This window comes from Mytilus edulis, chromosome 2 (assembly GCF_963676685.1).
Source record: "Mytilus edulis chromosome 2, xbMytEdul2.2, whole genome shotgun sequence".
NCBI classification, from domain to species: Eukaryota; Metazoa; Mollusca; class Bivalvia; order Mytilida; family Mytilidae; genus Mytilus; species Mytilus edulis.
This window is the reverse complement of record NC_092345.1, coordinates 11,112,829-11,134,882: the sequence shown is the minus strand read 5'-3', so window position 1 is coordinate 11,134,882 and position 22,054 is coordinate 11,112,829. Positions and strand designations below refer to the sequence as shown.

At 30.1% G+C, this 22,054-nt stretch overlaps 1 protein-coding gene across 6 annotated transcripts in view; it reads right to left on the bottom strand.

The window, feature by feature from the left end:
- Positions 1-22,054, bottom strand: part of LOC139511435 (breast cancer anti-estrogen resistance protein 3 homolog) — a 45,999-nt gene that overhangs the window by 15,633 nt on the left and 8,312 nt on the right. Inside the window, exon 1 of one of the 6 annotated variants that reach the window (XM_071298185.1) lies at positions 14,854-16,624. The exons of 1 other annotated variant lie outside the window; for it this stretch is intronic. In XM_071298185.1, the coding sequence (XP_071154286.1) occupies positions 14,854-14,891 (38 nt within the window). In that variant the 5' untranslated portion in view covers positions 14,892-16,624. Of the gene's footprint in view, positions 1-975; positions 2,361-5,169; positions 5,227-7,921; positions 8,043-8,856; positions 9,081-14,853; positions 16,625-22,054 lie in introns of those variants that run through there. 4 more of the 6 variants (XM_071298187.1, XM_071298188.1, XM_071298189.1 and 1 more) reach the window with 4 other exon arrangements.

The following is a 22,054-nucleotide window of genomic DNA, read 5'->3' as shown; positions in this document are numbered from 1 at the left end:
TATTATATATTGTCCTGTTGTTATCTACATTGACCCTTTAAAGGGCGTAAATTGTGCTTATTAAAATCTAATTTGTATCAACATAAGTTTGACTGAGGTTTCTAAGTCTAAAACTCTGATCTTCTTCAATCTTTTTATTTCTAAACTTCAACTTCGTGTCCTTTTAATTAATGATAATTTTTTCACAATATTTTAGTAATAAAATATTAGAATATTTGTCCATAGAACACCATGCCCCACTTGCACTATCGTATTCCCATATTCAGTAATTGACGAAATCTGGATAAAAACCTAATTTGGCATAAGTGATGTAAAATTTACTTCAAAATGAACAATTTTTTGTGTACCAAGTTTCAAGTTAAGATTTGGCAACCAACTACCTCTAACCCAAACCTTTTAAAAATTCTGAAAGGGATGGACATAGAAATTGACAGAAAAACATCATAAATACCCCTCCACCGTCTCTTAGACAGTTTTATCTATGGAGAGAAACAGGTGTAATCGAGGTTGATTTAAAACCTGAACAAGTTACTCTAGCACATACAGCTAGTTGAATCACATATATTCAAACTTTTTGATCAGGCAATTCATAACTTATTGCATATGTCACAATGTATGTTGACCTCTGTGAATTACAGGTTACATTAACCGACTATCATTTTAAGACTCCATGGTCATTTTTCCATGATAATCATCTCTGAAAACTTGCCTAAAATAAGAATCTTCAGTGATGTATAATTTGTTAGTGACATGATACCATTTACCATACAATTCTGATACCCTCTAGATGTTTTATTGAACCTAATGATCATCAAATCTTATCACTATTAAAAATAATTGCACTCAAATAACCAATTTAAAGTTGATAATAAAAAATATTAAAACCCCTACCCCCTTTTTAATTTACTTTTTTCCAGATCAATATTTAACTATATTTAAAAAAAAAAAGACTTGAATGAAAAGATCCCTAATTACCTGCACAGGTTATGTGTAAGTTCATCCAATCTTTTCCTCCCTGTCTGTAATTGTCTGGTTGATAATTCCATTTCAGATACAATTTTATTTATTTTCCAAACAAAACTAACACTCTATAACAAAAGCTTTACAATTTTTTTTAGGTTGCAGCACTTTTTAGTTATTTACGTAATTCAACTGCACAACATGCACCTCTAGTTTTGGTTTTTCCATGTCAAAACGGATTCAACAAATATTTGTTCAAATCATCAAACCACATGCCAATTTAACTATAGTTTTCCATTAATCCTTCATAAAAAATCATCAATTACGAACTATCTTCCCTCTGTCAAAAGAACGTTTTCTAATCATAACACTATCCAATACTTGAAATGGACAATTTTATCTTCTAATTGCAATATTATGTCACTGGTGTATAGAATAAAACAATCCCAGTCAATTGAGCTCTTTACCTCTAATCAAACCCTTGTTATATTTCATCCAGAAAAAAAATTATATTTCATAATCATAATCTATAATATCTATTTCCGTTGAACTATATCTTAGGCATCAGTTTCTTATCATTATCATCTAAAAGCATCTTCTTTGAACGTATCAGTCTTTTTTATGCAAAACAAAAAATTAAAATTGTTTTTTTCAGAAAAAAAGTGTTAAAAATGTGTAAAATGTACAAACAAGGTATGTTTGTCACTGATATATTTCACTTCATTAAATATCATCACTTTAGGCATACAATAATGTAACTGGAAATTTTATATAAAAAATAACATTGCCCTTTATGTTGGACTTTGACAAAACATCAAATTTCACCAATATGAACACACATTATATAATCTTCATTTGTCAGTGGATTAGTCATAATATCCATTTGGGAAAAGCTACAAGCATCAATCTTCAAAAAGCTTCAGAAAACCTGTTGTATCCAATAGTCAAGTATATCCAATAAATCATCAAATTACTGACACTTCAAATTAAAAGATACAAGCTATTTTCCGTTGAATTCATTGTCACAATTTTCATAACTTGCAAAAGCTGTGTCTGTTTACAAAATCGACTTTATTAAAATTCTGTCATAACATCAAATCAAAGATTTTAAATACTAATTCAGAAGGTTTTATCCGTTAAATAAGTATTTGTGCAAATTGAACACCAGAACACCATGTTTCTATTCAACCTTTATAGTGTCTTATCATCCACATCACTTAAGATATAGAACCCTAAATATAAACTTGAAAGACTTCATAAATACAATGGTTGATCTTTAGATAACTTTAATCCAAAATATCATCACTTGATCAGACCACAGTCAGCCAAAGATTTAAATAAATCAGAAATATTAAAACACATAAAAAGCACACTTCTTTATCAAAACTAGTTGAGATCCTGAACAGCAGTTTATACTTCAAATAACTTTTACCGATTTAGTAAGTTGAACCTGTCCAACTATCCACAAACAGTTTATAGTGCATTAAATCCTTTCTAGAGTAATTTTCTACCATTTAGTAATTTAAACATGCAGTATACATGTACAAAGTTTATCACACTGATTACGACTATAAAATAAACTGCCTTTAATCCAAATCAATCCCGTGTAATATTATTCTATATTTGTTTCAACCTTGTTTGATTACAATTCAATTAAATTAAAAATCCATTAAAAATCACAGACATTTATAAACATACACATTGACTCAGCACTCCATCTGTATTATTACATTTTTTTTAAAAGTGACCGCCTTTTTATTGTTCAATTCGTCAAAATTAAACTATGGAACACAAAACTTTGGTCACTGTTTGCTTTCCTTATCAACCGGTCAACATCCTTTCAATGGGAACTCTTTTTTTTATCCCCTATGATATCTCTTTAATTCCAAGGTTTCTTTATTCGGAAGATAAAATTGATAGGAATTTGATCAAAATTTAATTATATAAGATTTAAAAACCATATACTTCAAGAAGGTAAACATTATTATGAGAAATGTTTCATAAAAAAAGTCTAATAAACAGTTATTTTGTAAATCCTTCATCATTAAAAGATAATTTGGGTTACTCAACTACATTATGAGAAAGATTTAAAATGTTCACATGAACTATATCAAATTTTGTCAAAAAAATCTAGACTAAGCGGATACATTTTTCAGAAGATCAATCGTATAGACATTTAATAAAAATTTGAATGACTAAAAAAGTATCTTTAGATAGATTCTTTATAAAAATATATGTTCAAAGTTGAGATTTTACTTTAGTGTAAAAACTTTATATGGTTTAAAATTCCCATTGACAGTTATCTAAACATTTTGTAAGGTATTATACTTTAAAAAGATCTGTTTAATTTGTAAACACAAACTTTATAAAATATAGTTTTTTCAAATCCTTAGAGTCTCACACCTGTGGTTTAAACTGTAATGAAGCAGATGTATCATTGATGTTCATTGATGAATATCATTATCTATTATATTGTCCAACACCTGAGGTTTCTGTTACATAAGATAAACTAATAGGAATTTTGAGATATTGAATATCTATCTATTCAGCTTGGAGGAGCTCAATTAGATCTTTTAGAAATTGGAAAACAAATTTTGGTAATAAAAATTTATACCTCTTAAAACATCCTCCACTTTCCCATTCTGAATGATATTATTTTTCACTATACAAAATTTGAGCAGATATGGATTTACTCTGGTTAGAAGAACTTGTGACCTGATTTTATACGATCAGCACTTGCATAATTGTTGCCCCTTCTATGTTTGTTTGGATTTTTCCTCTGTCACATTCATCTGGATCTGCTTCTGAAGCATTTAAAGTGATGGGGAAAATGCAGATGTGAATCTAGTGTTATATGATACTGTTAAGTTTAACATGTCTAATTTCAAAGCAGCCTATTTTAGGCACAGACCTAACATTTTATAAGTTGTATTGTTTGGAGGTTGGGGATGCTCTCTCTATTTTTTCAACTTTAATTTTTTTTAAATCATTTACCGTACAGGAATTATTTTTGAAGAACTATTTTTTTTCTAATTTTTCTATGGAAACAAACTTTTTTTTCAACTTCCTTCTGAAGCCAAGTTATTATCTTTAAAAACAAAAAAATAGAATCAAAGGATAAACATAACAAAAATTAGCTCTCCCCTTAACAAAAAATGAAAGACTGGTGTCTCCCTGTCTACAATATATTAAAACATACATGTTTCATCACTTTAACCAACAGATTATTTATTGACACATTAAATCAAATATTTACAGAACTGCTAGTTACTATGTATATTCTCAATTTAATGAAACGTTTTATTTTCTGTAAAAACTTCCAGGTGTGCTTCTGTATACATCTAGCTGGATCTATTTCTGCTATATAATCTCCAACATCTACTTTTAAAAGATTATTCAAAACAAATGCACCTTGCATAGGATTTTTTTCAAGTTAGTTATCTTTCTTTGTACAAAATCTAAGCTTTTTCAGCTATGGTATCAGTTGGGTTATACAAAATAAATCTTGAGTCGTTGCGGCATGATTTCAGGCATTTTGTCTCAGGCATTTTCAGACAAAATGAAAAGGTCTACATATGTATTTTTTTGGCACAGAAAATATAGGCTAATGTGTAATTTTCTGGGCAAAATAAATGGGCAGTTACATTTCATGAATAAATCCTTTTTGAAACTTTAATGCTTATGAAACAGTTTATCAAAAACAAAGAAATAAAGAAAGTAAATTCAGACTCAAGCATATCTGTTACTTACAAAAGAATGTGATTCCAAGAGCCGAAATAACACAAGTAGGCCTATATTAAAGTAAATCCTAGTTGTATACCAAGGAATAGGAAATTTGCATGAATAAAAAAAATGCAACTGAATAAATATCACAAAATGTTACTCTAAAATGACTAGTGTGTAACAATTTATAGCTTACATGCTATGAAATGTCACAATGCATGTAGAAAAAAAAAACTCCACCATTACTACATGTTACGTAAAAGTGGAATTAGCATAGATGCCCATAGAAAAACAAAACAAATAAGCTTTGAAACACATAGAAAAAAATCCAGAATTGTATAAAAAAATGGAGTAAGCTTTGATGCACATAGAAAAACATCATAAATGCCAAACATTAAATATATTTTTTAATTGGCAATATCTTATTTGCCTACTTAACATTAGTAAAATTGCCATTAAAATAACTATATGTATATGTAAGCCTACCTTTTCTTTACAGGACCCAGACAGACACACCTAACTGTGTATACCTACTACTTATTTAAGTTACAAAAAGTGTCAAAATTTTCTGGTTTAGTAATTCATAATACAGGTTGTAAAAGGACACCAGATTATGACAGTTGAGTTAATGTTCCAGTTAATAAATTAATACTGATGTCGGTTGTCATAATGGGGGATTTAAAAAATAGAATAGAATTGCATGTCAGGAATATAGTTTGGACTAGATACTGTCTATTACATCATGCTTGGCTCCAATAGATATTCATGTATTAGTTCTAGACTACAATAACCCTAAATTTCAGCCAATTTTGGTTAAATTTAAGTGCAAGAAGCAGAAACTACGATTTACTCAATGCCTAAACTCATAAACAATGAGGTGTTCTTTCAAATAATCATAACTGACAACAGATTTCTGCAAAGACCCTGACATAACTGACAACAGATTACTGCAAAGACTCTGACATAACTGACAACAGATTACTGCAAAGACTCTGACATAACTGACAACAGATTACTGCAAAGATTTTGACATAACTGACAACAGATTATTGCAGACTCTGACATAACTGACAACAGATTACTGCAAAGACTCTGACATAACTGACAACAGATTACTGCAAAGACTCTGCTATAACTGACAACAGATTACTGCAAAGACTCTGACATAACTGACAACAGATTACTGCAAAGACTCTGACATAACTGACAACATATTACTGCAAAGACTCTGACATAACTGACAACAGATTAGTGCAAGACTCTGACATAACTGACAACAGATTAATTAGTGCAAAGACCCTGCTATTTTCACCTTTGAATACTCCTACCCACTTTACATTTATGTTTTTAAGGAATGTTAATTTTTCTGTTTTGTTTATTAATTCTTTAAACACCCTTTATTTTCTTGAAACCCCTCCCCTTTTCCATTGGTCCATTTCTTCTATTAATTACATTTTTGGCCCATTATTCTCTTTTTCTATAAGCCCAATCCTGACTGCATGTCAGTTATATTTTAGAATACATCATGTATTATACCACAAATTAATTATATTTAAAAATTTCAGTCTGTCCTTGTTCATTTGTGTATTTTACATTATGTAACATTATTGACATTTAATTGAAATAAATCTATTTATTTATCTTTGGTATGGTTAAACTTTTTTCAAGGGACTGATTGAGATATTTTGGTATTCTAATGTTGCCATTGCATTTGTTATTATAAACTTTGAATGGGTGGTAAATAAGACAAAAACTGAAGCAATCTCCAGATTTTCTAAATCAAAAATAAATATCACTTGTAATTCAATGGTTTTCTTACTTTTACCTATATACATTACATAACAGACTTACTATTTATTTACATAGCTAGGCATGATAAATGGTCCTAATGTAAACAAATTTAGTGGCAATTTATCAGCTTGAATAGGTTGTAATTATGAATTATCTCCCTTGAAACAACTTTAAATCACTATAAATGCCAAATGGGCTGTCTGGTTTCTTTCAAGAAATTCCTGTGTAAACAAATGTCAAAAAATATTATTTTCTGCATTCAATTTCATAATAACATTAATATTATATAAATTTTATGATATGAAGATACATAATTTCATTTAAGGGTTTAATACACAAAAGGAAATAAACACTCAACTCAAGACTCATATTTAAGAAAAAAAACTTAAATTAGAATCCTATATATGATCAAGTTACTATGTTTAATGTTAGGGAGTAGCCACCAATCTAACACCTACATAATTTATATTTATTTATCTAGTGCATTTCTATAAGTGACTGATAATTATTCAAGAAACACAGCAGGCTCAATAACTTTATTTTACAGTAATTATCTAGGTCTTTTGTTTAAAAATTCCCGAAATTTAAAAAAAAACTTGGTTCCATGGTATTAAAAAGTTCTGCATACAACCTCAAGAACTTTTTTTTATTTCATTGAGCTAATTATCCTGTTCATTAATGAATCCACACAAACTTTAGAATGCACTGATGAATAAAGAATCCACACAAACTTTAGAATGCACTGATGAATAAAGAATCCACACAAACTTTAGAACGCACTGATGAATAATGAATCCACACAAACTTTAGAATGCACTGATGAATAAAGAATCCACACAAACTTTAGAACGCACTGATGAATAATGAATCCACACAAACTTTAGAATGCACTGATGAATAATGAATCCACACAAACTTTAGAATGCACTGATGAATAAAGAATCCACACAAACTTTAGAATGCACTGATGAATAAAGAATCCACACAAACTTTAGAATGCACTGATGAATAAAGAATCCACACAAACTTTAGAATGCACTGATGAATAAAGAATCCACAACAAGGACTAGACTTTAGTTTTGTCAATAAATTCATTCAAGTCATATGTTGAATATTGTAAGAGAAAAAAATGGTAAAAATGATATTAATGTATTTTAATCTATTTTCATAAGATACATTGGTACATAAAATTGTTAGCTATATATTTTCAAAAGTAAGGAATGCATTTTTTAAAGAAAATACTTGTCTGTAAACAATTCAGTACTTAAAATAGTTAAAATATGGAATATCTTTATAAATATAATACTTAAAAGAAAAATAAATCCTCACAGATTTTCCCCAGATGATTAGAATTACTTCATTTCGACTATTATCCCCCCTTATTTATGCCAAAAGTTACAAAATTCCTAATTTTCAAGTAGATATTTTAAGACAATCTGAAACTTACCCGATGAGTGTCAAGACTTCCAACCCTCTGGGGTCTACTTATACTACTTAAAGATTATTTATGTCTCTTTTGTTTGTTCAATACACAAATTATGTCAGCAGATAGTCTGTGTTAGATAACATTGTACCGTCACAAAGTCAAATCTTTACCAAAGGACAATTTTCTACCTCTTTGCACAGTTGAAATTCAAGGACATCTTACAATAATTCGACAAATACATTCAGAGTTATTATTTCATTTGAATCCTGCCATGTGTACAAATGATTTATAAATTATATTAGGACGACCTGTTTACCTGTGCGTCAAATTTATTAATAATGGTAATCATCAAAACAACCTAATTCTATACATGTATTGTACTGTACACCAAACAGATCAGAACATCAACCATTTCAATTTCATTTCTACATGTATGTCTATCAAAGATATTAAAATTATAATTTCAAATGATAACAGTACATTGTCCATCATAGCTTTAAAAAAAAAATGTTCATTCTGAACCTGATGTATATAAATTAGAAATTAAAATTGTACATGTAAAGTTAATTAACTTAATTTATAGTAGTTAACAGAAGTTTATGACAGTGTTTTGTGGTGCACTTTACTTAATAATTTTAGGTTAAAGTATATAAGCATTTATTCATTTTTGGGGAAATCAGGTGGGAAGTATACTATGAATTTTTTCACAATATAAAACATTAATTTATTTCCATATGAAATTAGTCTAAATATGTATGGCTATAAATCTTTTTAAGACGTACTTTCAGAGTAAAATACAATTATACAGGTTAGATTTATCTGAACTTTTTCAATTCAGTTTGGACCTTATCTTAAGGTTATATTAGGTCCCAGATCTGAAGAGACAGAATTTTTTATCATGACTGATCTTTATGTCATATTAAATTAGCACAACTATTAATATTTCCTTGACTTACCAGAAGTAAAGATAATCCAGGTATATAAAACACTACAAAAATTAAACACTCTAAATGTAACTAAGTCCAAATCAAATATAAAATATGCAAATGAGTGGTGTAGGTTTTATGTTTAGGTTAATCAACTTGATAAATTTGACACTGGTTAATCCATCATGTAACTTTACTGTAACCAGTCCTCAATTTTACACCCTTGTATAGACGTAGGTTTCAAGTATCATAATTGATCGTAAAAAAATTACGCACCTTGCAAAGTGTGTCATTGTTTGAATGAAATGATGTATGGTGTATATTGATACACAGGTATATATGTGTAGTAACAAATTGGTATGCTTTGATCAATTAGTATGATATATTTTAAGTGCATTTCGATGTTTTCAAGCCATGATGTAATACTTAAATTTGAAAAGAAACAATATATATTGCATGTTTACATTAACCTTGCTTTGATCTTTGTGGTAAAACTAATAAAGACAATTAACTACAATAAATTAACCACTTAAGTGGTCTGCATATCATTCATTATTATGGAGTGGCTTACCACAATCATTCCATCTCAACTGGTATAGTTAAAATATCTGACCAAAACACATTCAGCAAATGTACTTGATGAAAAATAGTTTTTCTCCTTTTAGGGGCATTTAATAAGCTTCAATTTAGACAACAACTTGAATTATGCTTCTCTTTGTTTCAAGTATAAATAAAAAGGGAATTTTGAAATAAAATTTAGTGACAAGCTGTCAGTTTGAGTTTGGCCCAAATTTGTCATAATAAGCTCACAAACATCACTGATGTATTATTAACTTGCAAGTCAATAATTTTAACTCATTGAATCCATATTCAAGTGACCTTCAATTTAACCCCTTATATAGATATGCTTGTTTATAAATAAATAACATTTCTGGTTTAAAAAATGAGATAGGTTACACATGTACTTGGTGTGTTCAGCTATAAAAGGAAAAGAATGTCAACATGGAACAAAGATGAAACATTTGGTTGACTGATTTGATTCGCAAAAAAATGTTTTTTTTATTAGGTATATACAATCATTAAGTTATTTTTTTTAACCTATAATATGTAATCAAACAGACCTAGAAAAATCCAATTGTACCTGCTCCCAATCTTTCATATTTTTATTCATATTCATACTGTGTTATATGACCATATGACCCTGATCAGTCTTCGGATATGATGATACAATGATGGTTAATTAAACCAGACTAGACTAAAATACACATGAAATGGTAAGAGTTTGAGTCAAAACTATGAATTGGAACACGACAGATTTTTATTTATGCCCCTTTCTTTAAGAAAAAATCTTTGATAACAAGGTTAACAGCAGGCATAATATCCATACTAAATAATTAAATCCAATACAAATCAAAAGTTCCATTTTAAAGCTATTAAAAGGGTTTATTAAAAAATTATAGGATGACCAACTCCCTTCCCTCCTCTATCAACACAAAATCAATGATCCACTTATAATTTCCTGCTAGTTTCCCACCATGCATTTGTTATACTAAGGTGAAATTCATTCAACTCATTTTTTTTGTGATTAAATTACTGTACTTAAAATGTGTTTATTGTTTTATCATTTCATGTCTAACCAGAACTGCAGTCAAGTGTAATACAAATTAATTATACATCTGGTAAATCACAGATCTGTAGGTAATCTATAACCACCAATGATAATCACAGAGAGGATCTGTAGACCAATTATTATACAACAGCATTGTTGAGTTGATGAGAAATTACAACACTATAGACAGTGGCCGATCTAGAAATCTACATAAGGGGGGCCCTATGACAGGCTTATATTAGTTATCAAAGGTACCAGGATTATAATTAAATACGCCAGACACGCCTTTCATCTACATACATGTAAGATTCATAAGAGAGGGCATACTCCAGTCTTGCTTCAGTGATTCCTTAAAAAATCAACAAAATTGTTCACACGAAAAGGTGGGGCACCCTGCCCACCCCGAAATCCGCCTCTGCATAAAATACCAATCTCTAGAAAAAACAGATACAACAGGACCTTTTAATCTGGTAAACTGTATGCCTTTTAAATACCGTACTATAACATGACAACTTTTCATACGATATCTCAAGGATTTTTAAAGTAAGTCTTACTATACCAATCCCTGGATCTCAGTAGCTAATAAGATTCATCACATACGTGTCACCTGATTATAATGTTTTGTGTCTCTACATTAAAATGAGCTGATATTTTCCGAATTTTAGATGATATCAAGGGAGGTAAGTCATGCACTTCAGACATTTAACCTGGAATCCATTCCAAATCTTAGATTCAGGGCAACTTGATGTAAAATAGTGTGCATTTAATGTAGGGCCAGGTTCTCAAACTGTATAAACTTTAGAATAGAGCCTTGAAAATGAAAAGACATTGTCTTTCAGTTTCTATCAACTGAATATATGATTTCTGACTTTCCCATGCCTGTTACCATTCCCCCTTTAAATAATACAAAGAACATAGCTGCATGTGTCACTACTTTATTACAGTTATAAATAATGCTGGGGTTTTGTTATTTTAGCCTCCACAATTTTATGGATTTCAGATGTTTCTTCATTTATTTTTCAGGGCCTCAAAAATAAGTTAGTAACCAACTGTTTTACCTCTTTATAATCACCCTCTATATAATTTATTTTTTTCATGGATATGTGCAAATTCCATGGTTCAATTAGCCAATGTACTAAGAGATTTTCAATGTTGGAGTCCTACTACATGTACTACAATTTTTAGTGGTTTAAATTCCTGCAAGCATTTTCAGTAATGGGGACATTTGAATAGGCTTTATTCAACTTACTGCTGTTAAACAAACAATTTTTACAGAGCAGCTTTTGTTGAGAAGAAAAATTATTCAAATATAAATTGTAAGATAAGACAAACCTGGAAATTGTCTTATATAAATAAACTATAGAGTTTAAAAACACAAAGCCACCTTGATACAACTAAACTGAGTGAAAGTCAGTTGGTTAATAGTTAAAAAAAGAATCATATTGGTGCATTCATTTGTTCAGCTGGGTCCTGTATCCATCTTAATAATTAACTGCAGTTACATCCAATTTGGAAAAAAATCTATCTCCTTTCATTTTTTAAGGACTGAATTACAGCATTAAATATCTACAGAAGCATCAATTTAGTGATTTATCCATCTCATTTCAACCTCAGTGAGAACATCCCTAAGATGCAGATGAGGTAATGGCTTTAACATAACCTGCAATTATGTGGTAATAAAACCAGATAGGTGTTAGTTTCTATGGTCTCTGGTAAAACATTTGTTTTTTGATGAAAGGCTATTAGGGATGACTAACTAAGTCTGATGGAATTCACAGGAAACTCTTAAAGAAGGGAGGTAATCCAATCCTCATTAAGTTAAAAACCCATAAATAATTCAAGATCTTATAACTTCTTTTTGTTTTAAGTTTGGTCTTTATTGGGAGTGCATTAGAGTGCCTTCACTCTAAATGATAAATTTTAAGTGGTAATGTTAAAAACATGTAGTTCTAATTGTTTCTGCTTTTGATAGTGAATTTTACTAAAATAAAGATTTATTTTTGTTTTCACAAGTACCCCAAAGAGAAAACATGTTTAAGTTGTTTATATATTTCTTAAGAAGTTACATGCATGTTACATGTATTTTAGAAGGTTACACAATGCAGAATCTTAATCATCAGACCTATATTTTTACATGATTTAGAGGTGGGAATCTGAACATTTAAAAAAAAGGATTTATTTTTAGAGGAGTGATGACTCTAGGGAAAAAACCTTACTGTAAGTGCATTTAAAAGGCCTTGCCATATAAAGCAAGAATATGTATGATTTATGAGTAACATATGAAAATCTATAACTAAATGCTGAAGGTCAAAGGTCAAGGTCAGAGGTCATCATAGATGTAATGACAGTTGTCTTGAAATGCTTCAACCATCTGCCAAATATTGTTTGCCTATCTAATTGTGTTTTGGTGGTAAATATGTCAAAATAAATATTAATCATTTTCACCTTGACTTCAAACTTCATGGTCCATTGAATTTCATGATAATAAGCTACACACTGTCTTATGGTAAAGAACATTTACTGTTTAAGCAGTTAGCATGTCATAAGATCAAGAAAGTTTTAGCCAGGACTAGGTTGGATATATTTTTTCTTTTAGAGAAACAATTCATTTATTGCATTTTTTAAATGCATTCTATACAAATACAGGTTTATTGACCATATTTTCAATTGATTGTACCCTAAAGTTTCAAATGCTTACCAATTTTTATTAAATTCAGAAATAAGGACCAATAAAAATATACTTTGTCCTCCTTAATCATGTATTATTATTTTTTATAGGAACATTAAAATTTACACAAATACTGCATTTAAAGTTGGGTTTCCATTCCTGTGATAAGAGGGAATTGGACTCTAATGTCTATCAAAACATCCATTAAACAAGAATGTGTCCATAGTACACTGATGCCCAGCTCGCACTATTATTTTCTATGTTCAGTGGACCGTGAAATTGGGGTAAAAATCCTACTATTAAATCAGAAAGATCATATCATAAGGAACATGTGTACTAAGTTTCAAGTTGATTGGACTTCAACTTCATCAAAAACTACCTGGACCAAAAACTATGACCTGAAGAGGGACAGATGGAAGAACAGAAGAACAGACAGACAGAAAAACATAACGCCCCTGTACTATCTTAGGTGGGGTATAAAAAGCTTATCCTAAAACAAACAAGTGAAACTGCGAGCTACTGCTCACTGATGATACCCCCGCCGCAAGTGGATAATATTAATAGTGTAAAAATATGCAAGTGTTCGGTAAACAGGAAGTTGTCGAGTGATGAATCTGAAAACGCATCACACGGTATAGCTGACTTATAAAAATCCTGAAACCAAATTTCAGAAATCCTTGTATTGTAGTTCCTGAGAAAAATGTGACGAAAATTTTTAACTTGGTTATCATGTGTAAAATCATACAAGTGTTCGGTAAACAGGAAGTAGTCGAGTGATGAATCTGAAAACGCATCACACGGTATAGCTGACATATATAAATCCTGAAACCAAATTTCAGAAATCCTTGTATTGTAGTTCCTGAGAAAAATGTGACGAAAATTTTCAACTTGGCTATCATGTGTAAAATCATACAAGTGTTCGGTAAACAGGAAGTTGTCGATTGATGAATCTGAAAACGCATCACACGGTATAGCTGACTTATATAAATCCTGAAACCAAATTTCAGAAATCCTTGTATTGTAGTTCCTGAGAAAAATGTGACGAAAATTTTCAACTTGGCTATCATGTGTAAAATCAGACAAGTGTTCGGTAAACAGGAAGTTGTCAAGTGATGAATCTGAAAACGCATCACACGGTATGGCTGACATATATAAATGTTGATACCAAATTACAGAAAGGTTGGATGTGTAGTTCCTGAGAAAAATGTGACGAAAGTTTCATGGGACGGACTGACTGACTGACGGACGGACGGACTGATGGACGGACTGATGGACGGACGGACGGACTGACAGACAGAGGTAAAACAGTATACCCCCCCTTTTTTAAAGCGGGGGTATAACTACAAAAAACAACATAAACACAAACAATCTTACATCTTTTTTAAACATATAATTCATGTTGGCTGGAACTACCTACTGATCTGACCAGTTTATATCTTACATACTTTTAAGTTATATTTCTATAAATCAGATCAGGACATGCATTTGAAATAATGATAAATTAATTTAATCCTAACAAAGAAAACATCAGAATTTATGGCATCCGATACATAGAAACAACATATAAAGTTTTTATCAAAAAATAACTTTTTTTGCTTATTTTGTGGACAACAAAATCTGAAATATCTCAAAAAAAATATGGTAAAACTTTTAATAAAAGTTAAAATAAAATGCAAAATAGTACAATAATAATTAAAAAAGATTTAATTGCAAAAGTCTGACTTCTTATATAAAAAATTTTAAAACTTACCCATATCCACCACCCCAGTCAAAGATAAAGTTGTCCATTGTTCACCGCTGTATTCAAATGTTCAGAAATCAACTTTTCTAAACTTCAGCAACTTTTTTCATATATCAAAATTACCAAAAATCCATTAAATATTAAAAGCAAGCCTCTAATTCAGCCAATTATAATTTTACATTTGAGAGCTCATCTGTCAATCTCCATTCCCTTGTCTACTAAGTTTATATTTCCTTCTTTTCTGTCTTGAAGTAATTATTTTATCATTTGAAGCTCCTTTTCTTCTAATTTTCTCAAATCAGCTGTCTTACTCATTAATGAAATAACATGTTCATTTTTCTCCGGATGATAATTAACAATTCTATACAGTATCCTCACTCAACGCTTTTTATAATATATAATGCCTATATCCATATGAAAGATGTTACTGGTGAAAGCTACACTTTGTTTATTCTTTGGGTGGCAGTCTTAGAACATACAGAAATCTTCCATTAACAAAGATTTTATTTTTTACAGAACTCTATTAGCTTCCTGTAAACAAATGTTTCTGTCGACTTCCTATTCATAGGTCTTGCTTTAATAAGAGACATTTTCCACTTAAGTGATTATGTGTATCTTATAGTATGAGAAAAAAACCTCTAAAGCCATAAACAAAAATTCTCTGGTATATTAAATCAACAGAACTTAAAATTCATTTTTTTGCCATAATAAATGAATAGATACTATTTCAAATAAATGCAAGACAATATTTATACATCTTTTAACTGAAGTATTTAAAGCATCAAATTTCATTTACTTAAATTATCTGAGTCAAATTTATGATGGTCAATTAAATGTTTTTAAGATAAAGTCTAGTTTACACCATATTATTTACACAGATCAACAAAAAATCTTTAATCATTTCTTAAAAAACCTTCAAATTTATTAACTTTAGAGATAAAATTCATATTTTCCTATCAATTAAACAGTACTTAATTATGTTTAATTTATATTTTCTTATCTAAGCAACCCATATTGTCTATCAATCATTTTTCATTTTAGTTAATTTTGAAACAAATTTAATCAGTCAAGATTTTACCAGCCAATAAAAGCATTTCAACTATAGCATACGAAAAGATAGTATGAAATACTCTAGGCGCTAGAATTAATTGAAATTCCCATAAAGTGAAAAATGCATCTGTTTCTTCAATCTAATAATGAATAAAGATGCTCAATTGTTGCACAATCCTCGACACAAGATGAAAAAAATTGTTGACATTGCTCAACATACCGTAATTGTATCACTTTGTCAGATTTTTTCTTTCCTGGAATATGACAGATATGCTTTAAAGAAAACAATAACAGTCGCATAACAACATGTGCAAATCTCTTTGCAGGAAATAAAATAGATAGAACATCTGCAGCATAAAAAGGTTCTATCTTATAACTTGAGATTATACTGTCCTCTTATGTTCCCATTCTGTTTTAATGTGCACCAGATTATATAATTTCCCGTATTTTTTCTTCAAAACTAAATCCTATAGAATTGCACATTTTTTTTTCTCACAGATGTACACAAGTTCACTAACTTTTATTATTTTAAACATCTTTCCTCTGGTTTGTTTATGCCACAGTGACAGAACAAGTTCGATTTTAAATGCCAATTTGAAGAAAAGTATAAAATTCTTCAAATGCAATTAGATTAAAAGAGAAAGAATGGAATGCGATCCTTCATTCCTTCATTAGATCTTTAGATACAATTTAAATTACGGTAATTGCAAACTAACATCTTTTGTGAACTGAACCACAAAAATATGTAGGTTTCAAATGAAAATTTTACATGTGTACCAGATGAATTAAGCAAAAAACTGACAGTATAATATTTCAGGTGAAAAGAAATGAATAATAAGGCAAAAATCAACATAGACATAAATTTACATGACCTTCTTATAAGCATTGTAGTAAATACTCAAGAAATAGGTGTTTGCATACTGATTTTAAACTCTTTATTTACCATTTATTCAGTAATTCAAACTCATGAGAAAGTTCTTAACAAGTCAAACGGTATATTTTTTATGGTTTCTTAAAGCCATCATCTTTTTATAGATACAATCAATTATAAACATAGCTGTTCAAACACCATTAAGGTTACAGAAAGGCCGTAGTTGTTTAATTTGGTTTTTAAAGGAAGCGTTGCTCAAAAGGATTACAGTAAATTCTATGTACTCAATTCATACAATTGAAATCATAAAGAAATTTATTCATCAACCAAAATATATTAAATGCTCTATTTGATAAAGTTTATAAAGCTTAGAAAAAGTTTTCAAATAATATGTCACAATTCATTAACAAAACAATAGCTCATTCATAATTGCATCCATGTACTTCCCTTGTTACATTTGTTTATTTTGATCGTTTGATTGTTGGTGTTTAATAGATATAGGAAGATGTGGTATGAGTGCCAATGAGACAACTCTCCATCAAAATAACAATTTATAAAAGTAAACCATTATAGGTCAATGTACAGCCTTCAACACTTGGCTCACACCGAACAGCAAGCTATAAAGGGCCCCAAAAATTAGTAATGTAAAACCATTCAAATGGGAAAACGAACGGTCTAATCTATATAAAAACGAGAAACATGTATGAACTACATAAACAAACAACAACTACTGTACATCAGATTCCTGACTTAGGACAGGTGCAAACATATGCAGAGGGATTAAACATTTTAATGGTACCAAACCTTCTCCCTTTTCTGAAACAATAGTATAACATCACAAAATAGAAAAACACACTATAAAATATCAATTGGAAGGCTTAACTCAATCAAAAAACACAAATTAACACACAATGAACGAATAAAAGCCATTTTCTTTGGCGGTCAGTTTTCATTGATGGAGAAAGAAAACCAGAACCTTCAGCAAGAAGACTGGAAGCAGTGTACAGTTTGATACTTGGGTAACATCACTTTTCAAAAATTCTGATTATCAGGCAGATTTCATTAATACTGCAATACTGAACCTATTAATTACTGCAAATTCAAATTTGTAATTAACTTCATGCTTGTGTTCTCATGTAAATCATCTTGTGAAATCCTATTTCGACAGTCACAATATTACATCAATGTAGTACTATATATCTCTTCTCATTTAAAAAATTAGTGATTTATGGTTTTTAGGTGTTTCCTTCTTTCCTAGGAAAGATTTTTAGAAGTTGCTTGATGCATTTCAAAAAAGGCAACAATTCTATAATAACGTCTTCAACATATGTGAAATCTTCCTATGAAATTTAAGGGATCTGGGTTGAAAACTGTAAGAAGAGTTGATTACACAATATTAGGTATAAATTTTTCTTGTCTGACCTACATTGCTACACTTTAAGCCAGTTTTGAACTTCATCCAAACCAGTCACAACTCTTCAACAGACTAAAGGAAACCAAAAAAATAAAAATATTTAAGTGCAGCAGTTGTCTATTCATCCTCTACATCAACACACAGATAGACATGTGCATCAATATATACCACATCCTATCACAATCTAGTAGAAACAAGATAAACCAGAAAGCTGATCAAATGCCTGCTTTCAAGCTTCAAATGTCCATTTTTTTGTTTTGTAGAAGAAGTTGTTTCAAAATCCTTAAACCATTTGGTTAATCCCAACCCCTTAACCTATTGGTGGATTCCAATCCCTAAATCCTTAAGTGGATCCAAATCCCTTAACTGTTTGGTAGATCCTAATCCCTAAACCCTTTGGTGGTTTTCAATTCCTAAACCCTTTGAGTGACCCCAATCCCTTTACCCTTAAGTGAATTCAAAACTTTAACTCTTTGGTAGATCCCAATCCCTAAATCCTTTGGTGGATCCCATTCTCTAAACCCTTTGATGGATCCCTATTCCTATCTTTTTGTGAATACCAATCCCTTAATCTGTTGATGGATCTAATCCCTTAACCCTTTGCCGGTTTCAAATCCCTCAACCTTTTAGTGGATCCAAATCCCTTTACTCCTTAAATCAATGCTTACTTATTGACAGTTTCTACAAAATGATATCACATTTAAAACATTGAACTGGCCTACCCTAACATAAAGGTATTTATATGTAATTGATATTATAATACATAAAGGGAGTTAACAAAAGACATCAGAGATTAGGTGAAAAAGATAACAAAACTGACAATAGCTATAAATTTTTATTAAGTAATCTTATATTCAGTTTGGGTAAATTTATTAACATGGATGATATAGGACACTAAAATTTGGGATGAGAGTTCTTTCTTTGCTAAATCTTTACTGAGATGAACTTATCTTTAAATGAAAAAAATGAGCCTTCAAAACTGTACAAGATAAAACAAAAAAAGATGATGTTTTAACAACAAGCCATTTGTTACATTGAAACATTATATGGAAATCTGCACGTATCGCAGCATATGTAATACATCAATTTAAATAGGTGAATGCAAAGGGGCTCTTGGATAGAAGCTCCCCTCCCCCTCCAAATCAACTCCCATTTCTTTAAGTATCAAAAATAAAAATTGAGTGACCAAAAACATGCTTCACAAAGGAAAATAATCTGAAAGTACAAAGTATCTTCATTGAAGAACCTAGAACATAGAGAAAATAATCAAATGTATGATGGAAAAGATGGGAGTTTATAGATCACAGAGAATGTGAAAGAATGGAGTAAACTTCCTCCCTTCCATAGTCTTGATTCTTCAAAGTAATTTATTTTCCCTTTCTGAATCCCTGCCTTGATTTATTGAATTTTAGATATACCATAATCAAAATTACAAACAACAATAATTTAATTGGTATTACAACTCTAGGTAATGTTAAATTAAGAAATACAATTCAAAGTTTTCTTCTTGCATTACATGTATATTTGAAAAACACACACATAAGTATACAGAAGTTTGTTTTTTCTTATAGTTTATAAATTTCAGTTTGTATAACCTTGATTTCAATAACCCCTTCCTCATCGACATATTTATATGCTGTAACTTCAAAAAGAACATTATCATCTAAGAAAAATGAACTAATTGATGTTAGGATATCCGGCACAATGATTAAAACTTTACTGAAAGAAAACATTACCACAAACAAGGAGGATAATTATTTACTAGCTGATGTGTTTAATGCTGATTCAATTCTAACCTATAGTATGTTGCAGAAACATCAACAACTTATAAATCAGTGCATGCTTATAATTAACTTAAACCTGCATGTTTGCACATGTCTGTTAGCATAGCACTGCTGATCAATATCTTCAAACAGTGCACTAAGTAATCACTTATACTACTTGACTTTCATTGGACAATGACAAAAACATGCATGTTGTTTGATGCCCAGTGGCAACCATTACATGCATATTCAGTACAATAACAATTTATTTTTTTATAAATATATCTTGACTTAGTGGGTTGGTTTTTTTCTCATTTTTAATTCACAAAGTGATAAATGACATAATTTTTTTAGGGATGTCTTCAGCTGTTACTCTGGCATCCAGCCAATCTGACTGAAATACAAGGAGACAAGGGTGGACACAGGTTCTGCATTCTGGTCTAGACTGGCTTCCTACACCAATCATGAAGCATAGATTTGTCAAGTAAACCAAAGGTCCTATCTCTTAAATGGTTGTAATTTAAATTACTTCAGTTTTGCTCAAGCTCAAAAATATGACAAATACCACAGAATGTAATTTTTCTATAAGATTTCATAACTATGACACTTTTTTCTATAAGAATTCATAATTATGATATGTTTTTCCATAAGAATTCAAAGCTTGCCAACATACCTTGATAATTCCATGCTGTTATCTTGCATGTGAACAATCCAAATTGAACCATTTGACACCTAATATTACAACTTGACCCTAGATTACACCTAATCTTATACTAGGGATTATAAAGTGCAATTAAACATTAATTTTGCAAGGTTAAGTATCCATTAAAAGACTTCATCCAGATCTTATTTACATAGTGATTGTTGGTTGCTTTTGGAATCAAATACTTGTTATCCAAAAAATATATATCATTATTTTCGGGATGTCAGCTTTTCTTCAAATTTTGTTGACAAAATAGGCAGGTTAAAGTTTCATTGTGGGTAATTTTTGGGAAAATACAACCTGAAAAATTTCACTATACATGTATATCTTATTGCAAAATTGACTGATTGGCATTCCCCCTTTTCCAGATGGAACCCTTTTTTTTAAGAATTTCTAGATAAATGCCTCAAATATTGGATCAATATCCCATTTATTTGATCTGCTAGTACTTTAATACAGTGGTCTATGAGAGACCCTTCTTTTAAGTGACCGCATACACCGGAAAATCACTTCAAAACAGACAGCTGTTGGTTTAACTAAACCTGTTTCAAAAGTTTGAAGTTATAGTTATTGGTGTGACAAAACAGAATCTTTATACACTATGCTTGATTCATTATCAATTCATTGGGTACCAAAATTATGACGGTTGATCTTGTAGATATGAATATCACAAATTCAAATGTTCAGCAAAATATATAAATTTTCTTTAGGCCTACGCATGCTTACTTTTGCCAAACCATGAACCTTTGAACAAACAATTTTTTTTCAATCCATAAAAAATGGTATCCACTAAAAATATGTGAATCCACAGTATGTTATATTGATTCTTACCTTTGTTAATTGTATAAGCATACCTTTAACAATTACAATGTAATATTTCAAAAAATTATCTATGTTATATCTGAACAAAGGCATTTATAATCCATTATAATATTAATAAATAATTCACTTTTATAAGTTATAATAATTGTCATACTGTGTATTGATATTTAAGTGTAATTTGTTAGTATTATTGGGTTTAATGACCATAAAATAGCACGATTTCTAACCTATTATCAGACTATGTAAATATTCAAATCTAATATTTAGAAATATTCTGATAACATTGATATTACACCTACTAAGCTGTCATAAAAAGCTTGACCCACTGAGTACACAGAACAAGTGCAGACTGATAAATAGTTGTGATTAAACATTAGTCCCTCCCAGAAAGATTTTACTGAATATATTGCAGAGTCTATTTAATTGATTGATTGATGCTTACTTTATGTCCAGTGACAAATAGTTCATGCACAATAAGGAAGAAGCATAAAATGAATAGCTAAGGTAGGTTCTACCATGGAAGTAATATTAAATATTACTTCCATGGTTCTACAAAGGGTCAGGTGGAATGAGGGTAAGAGGAACTT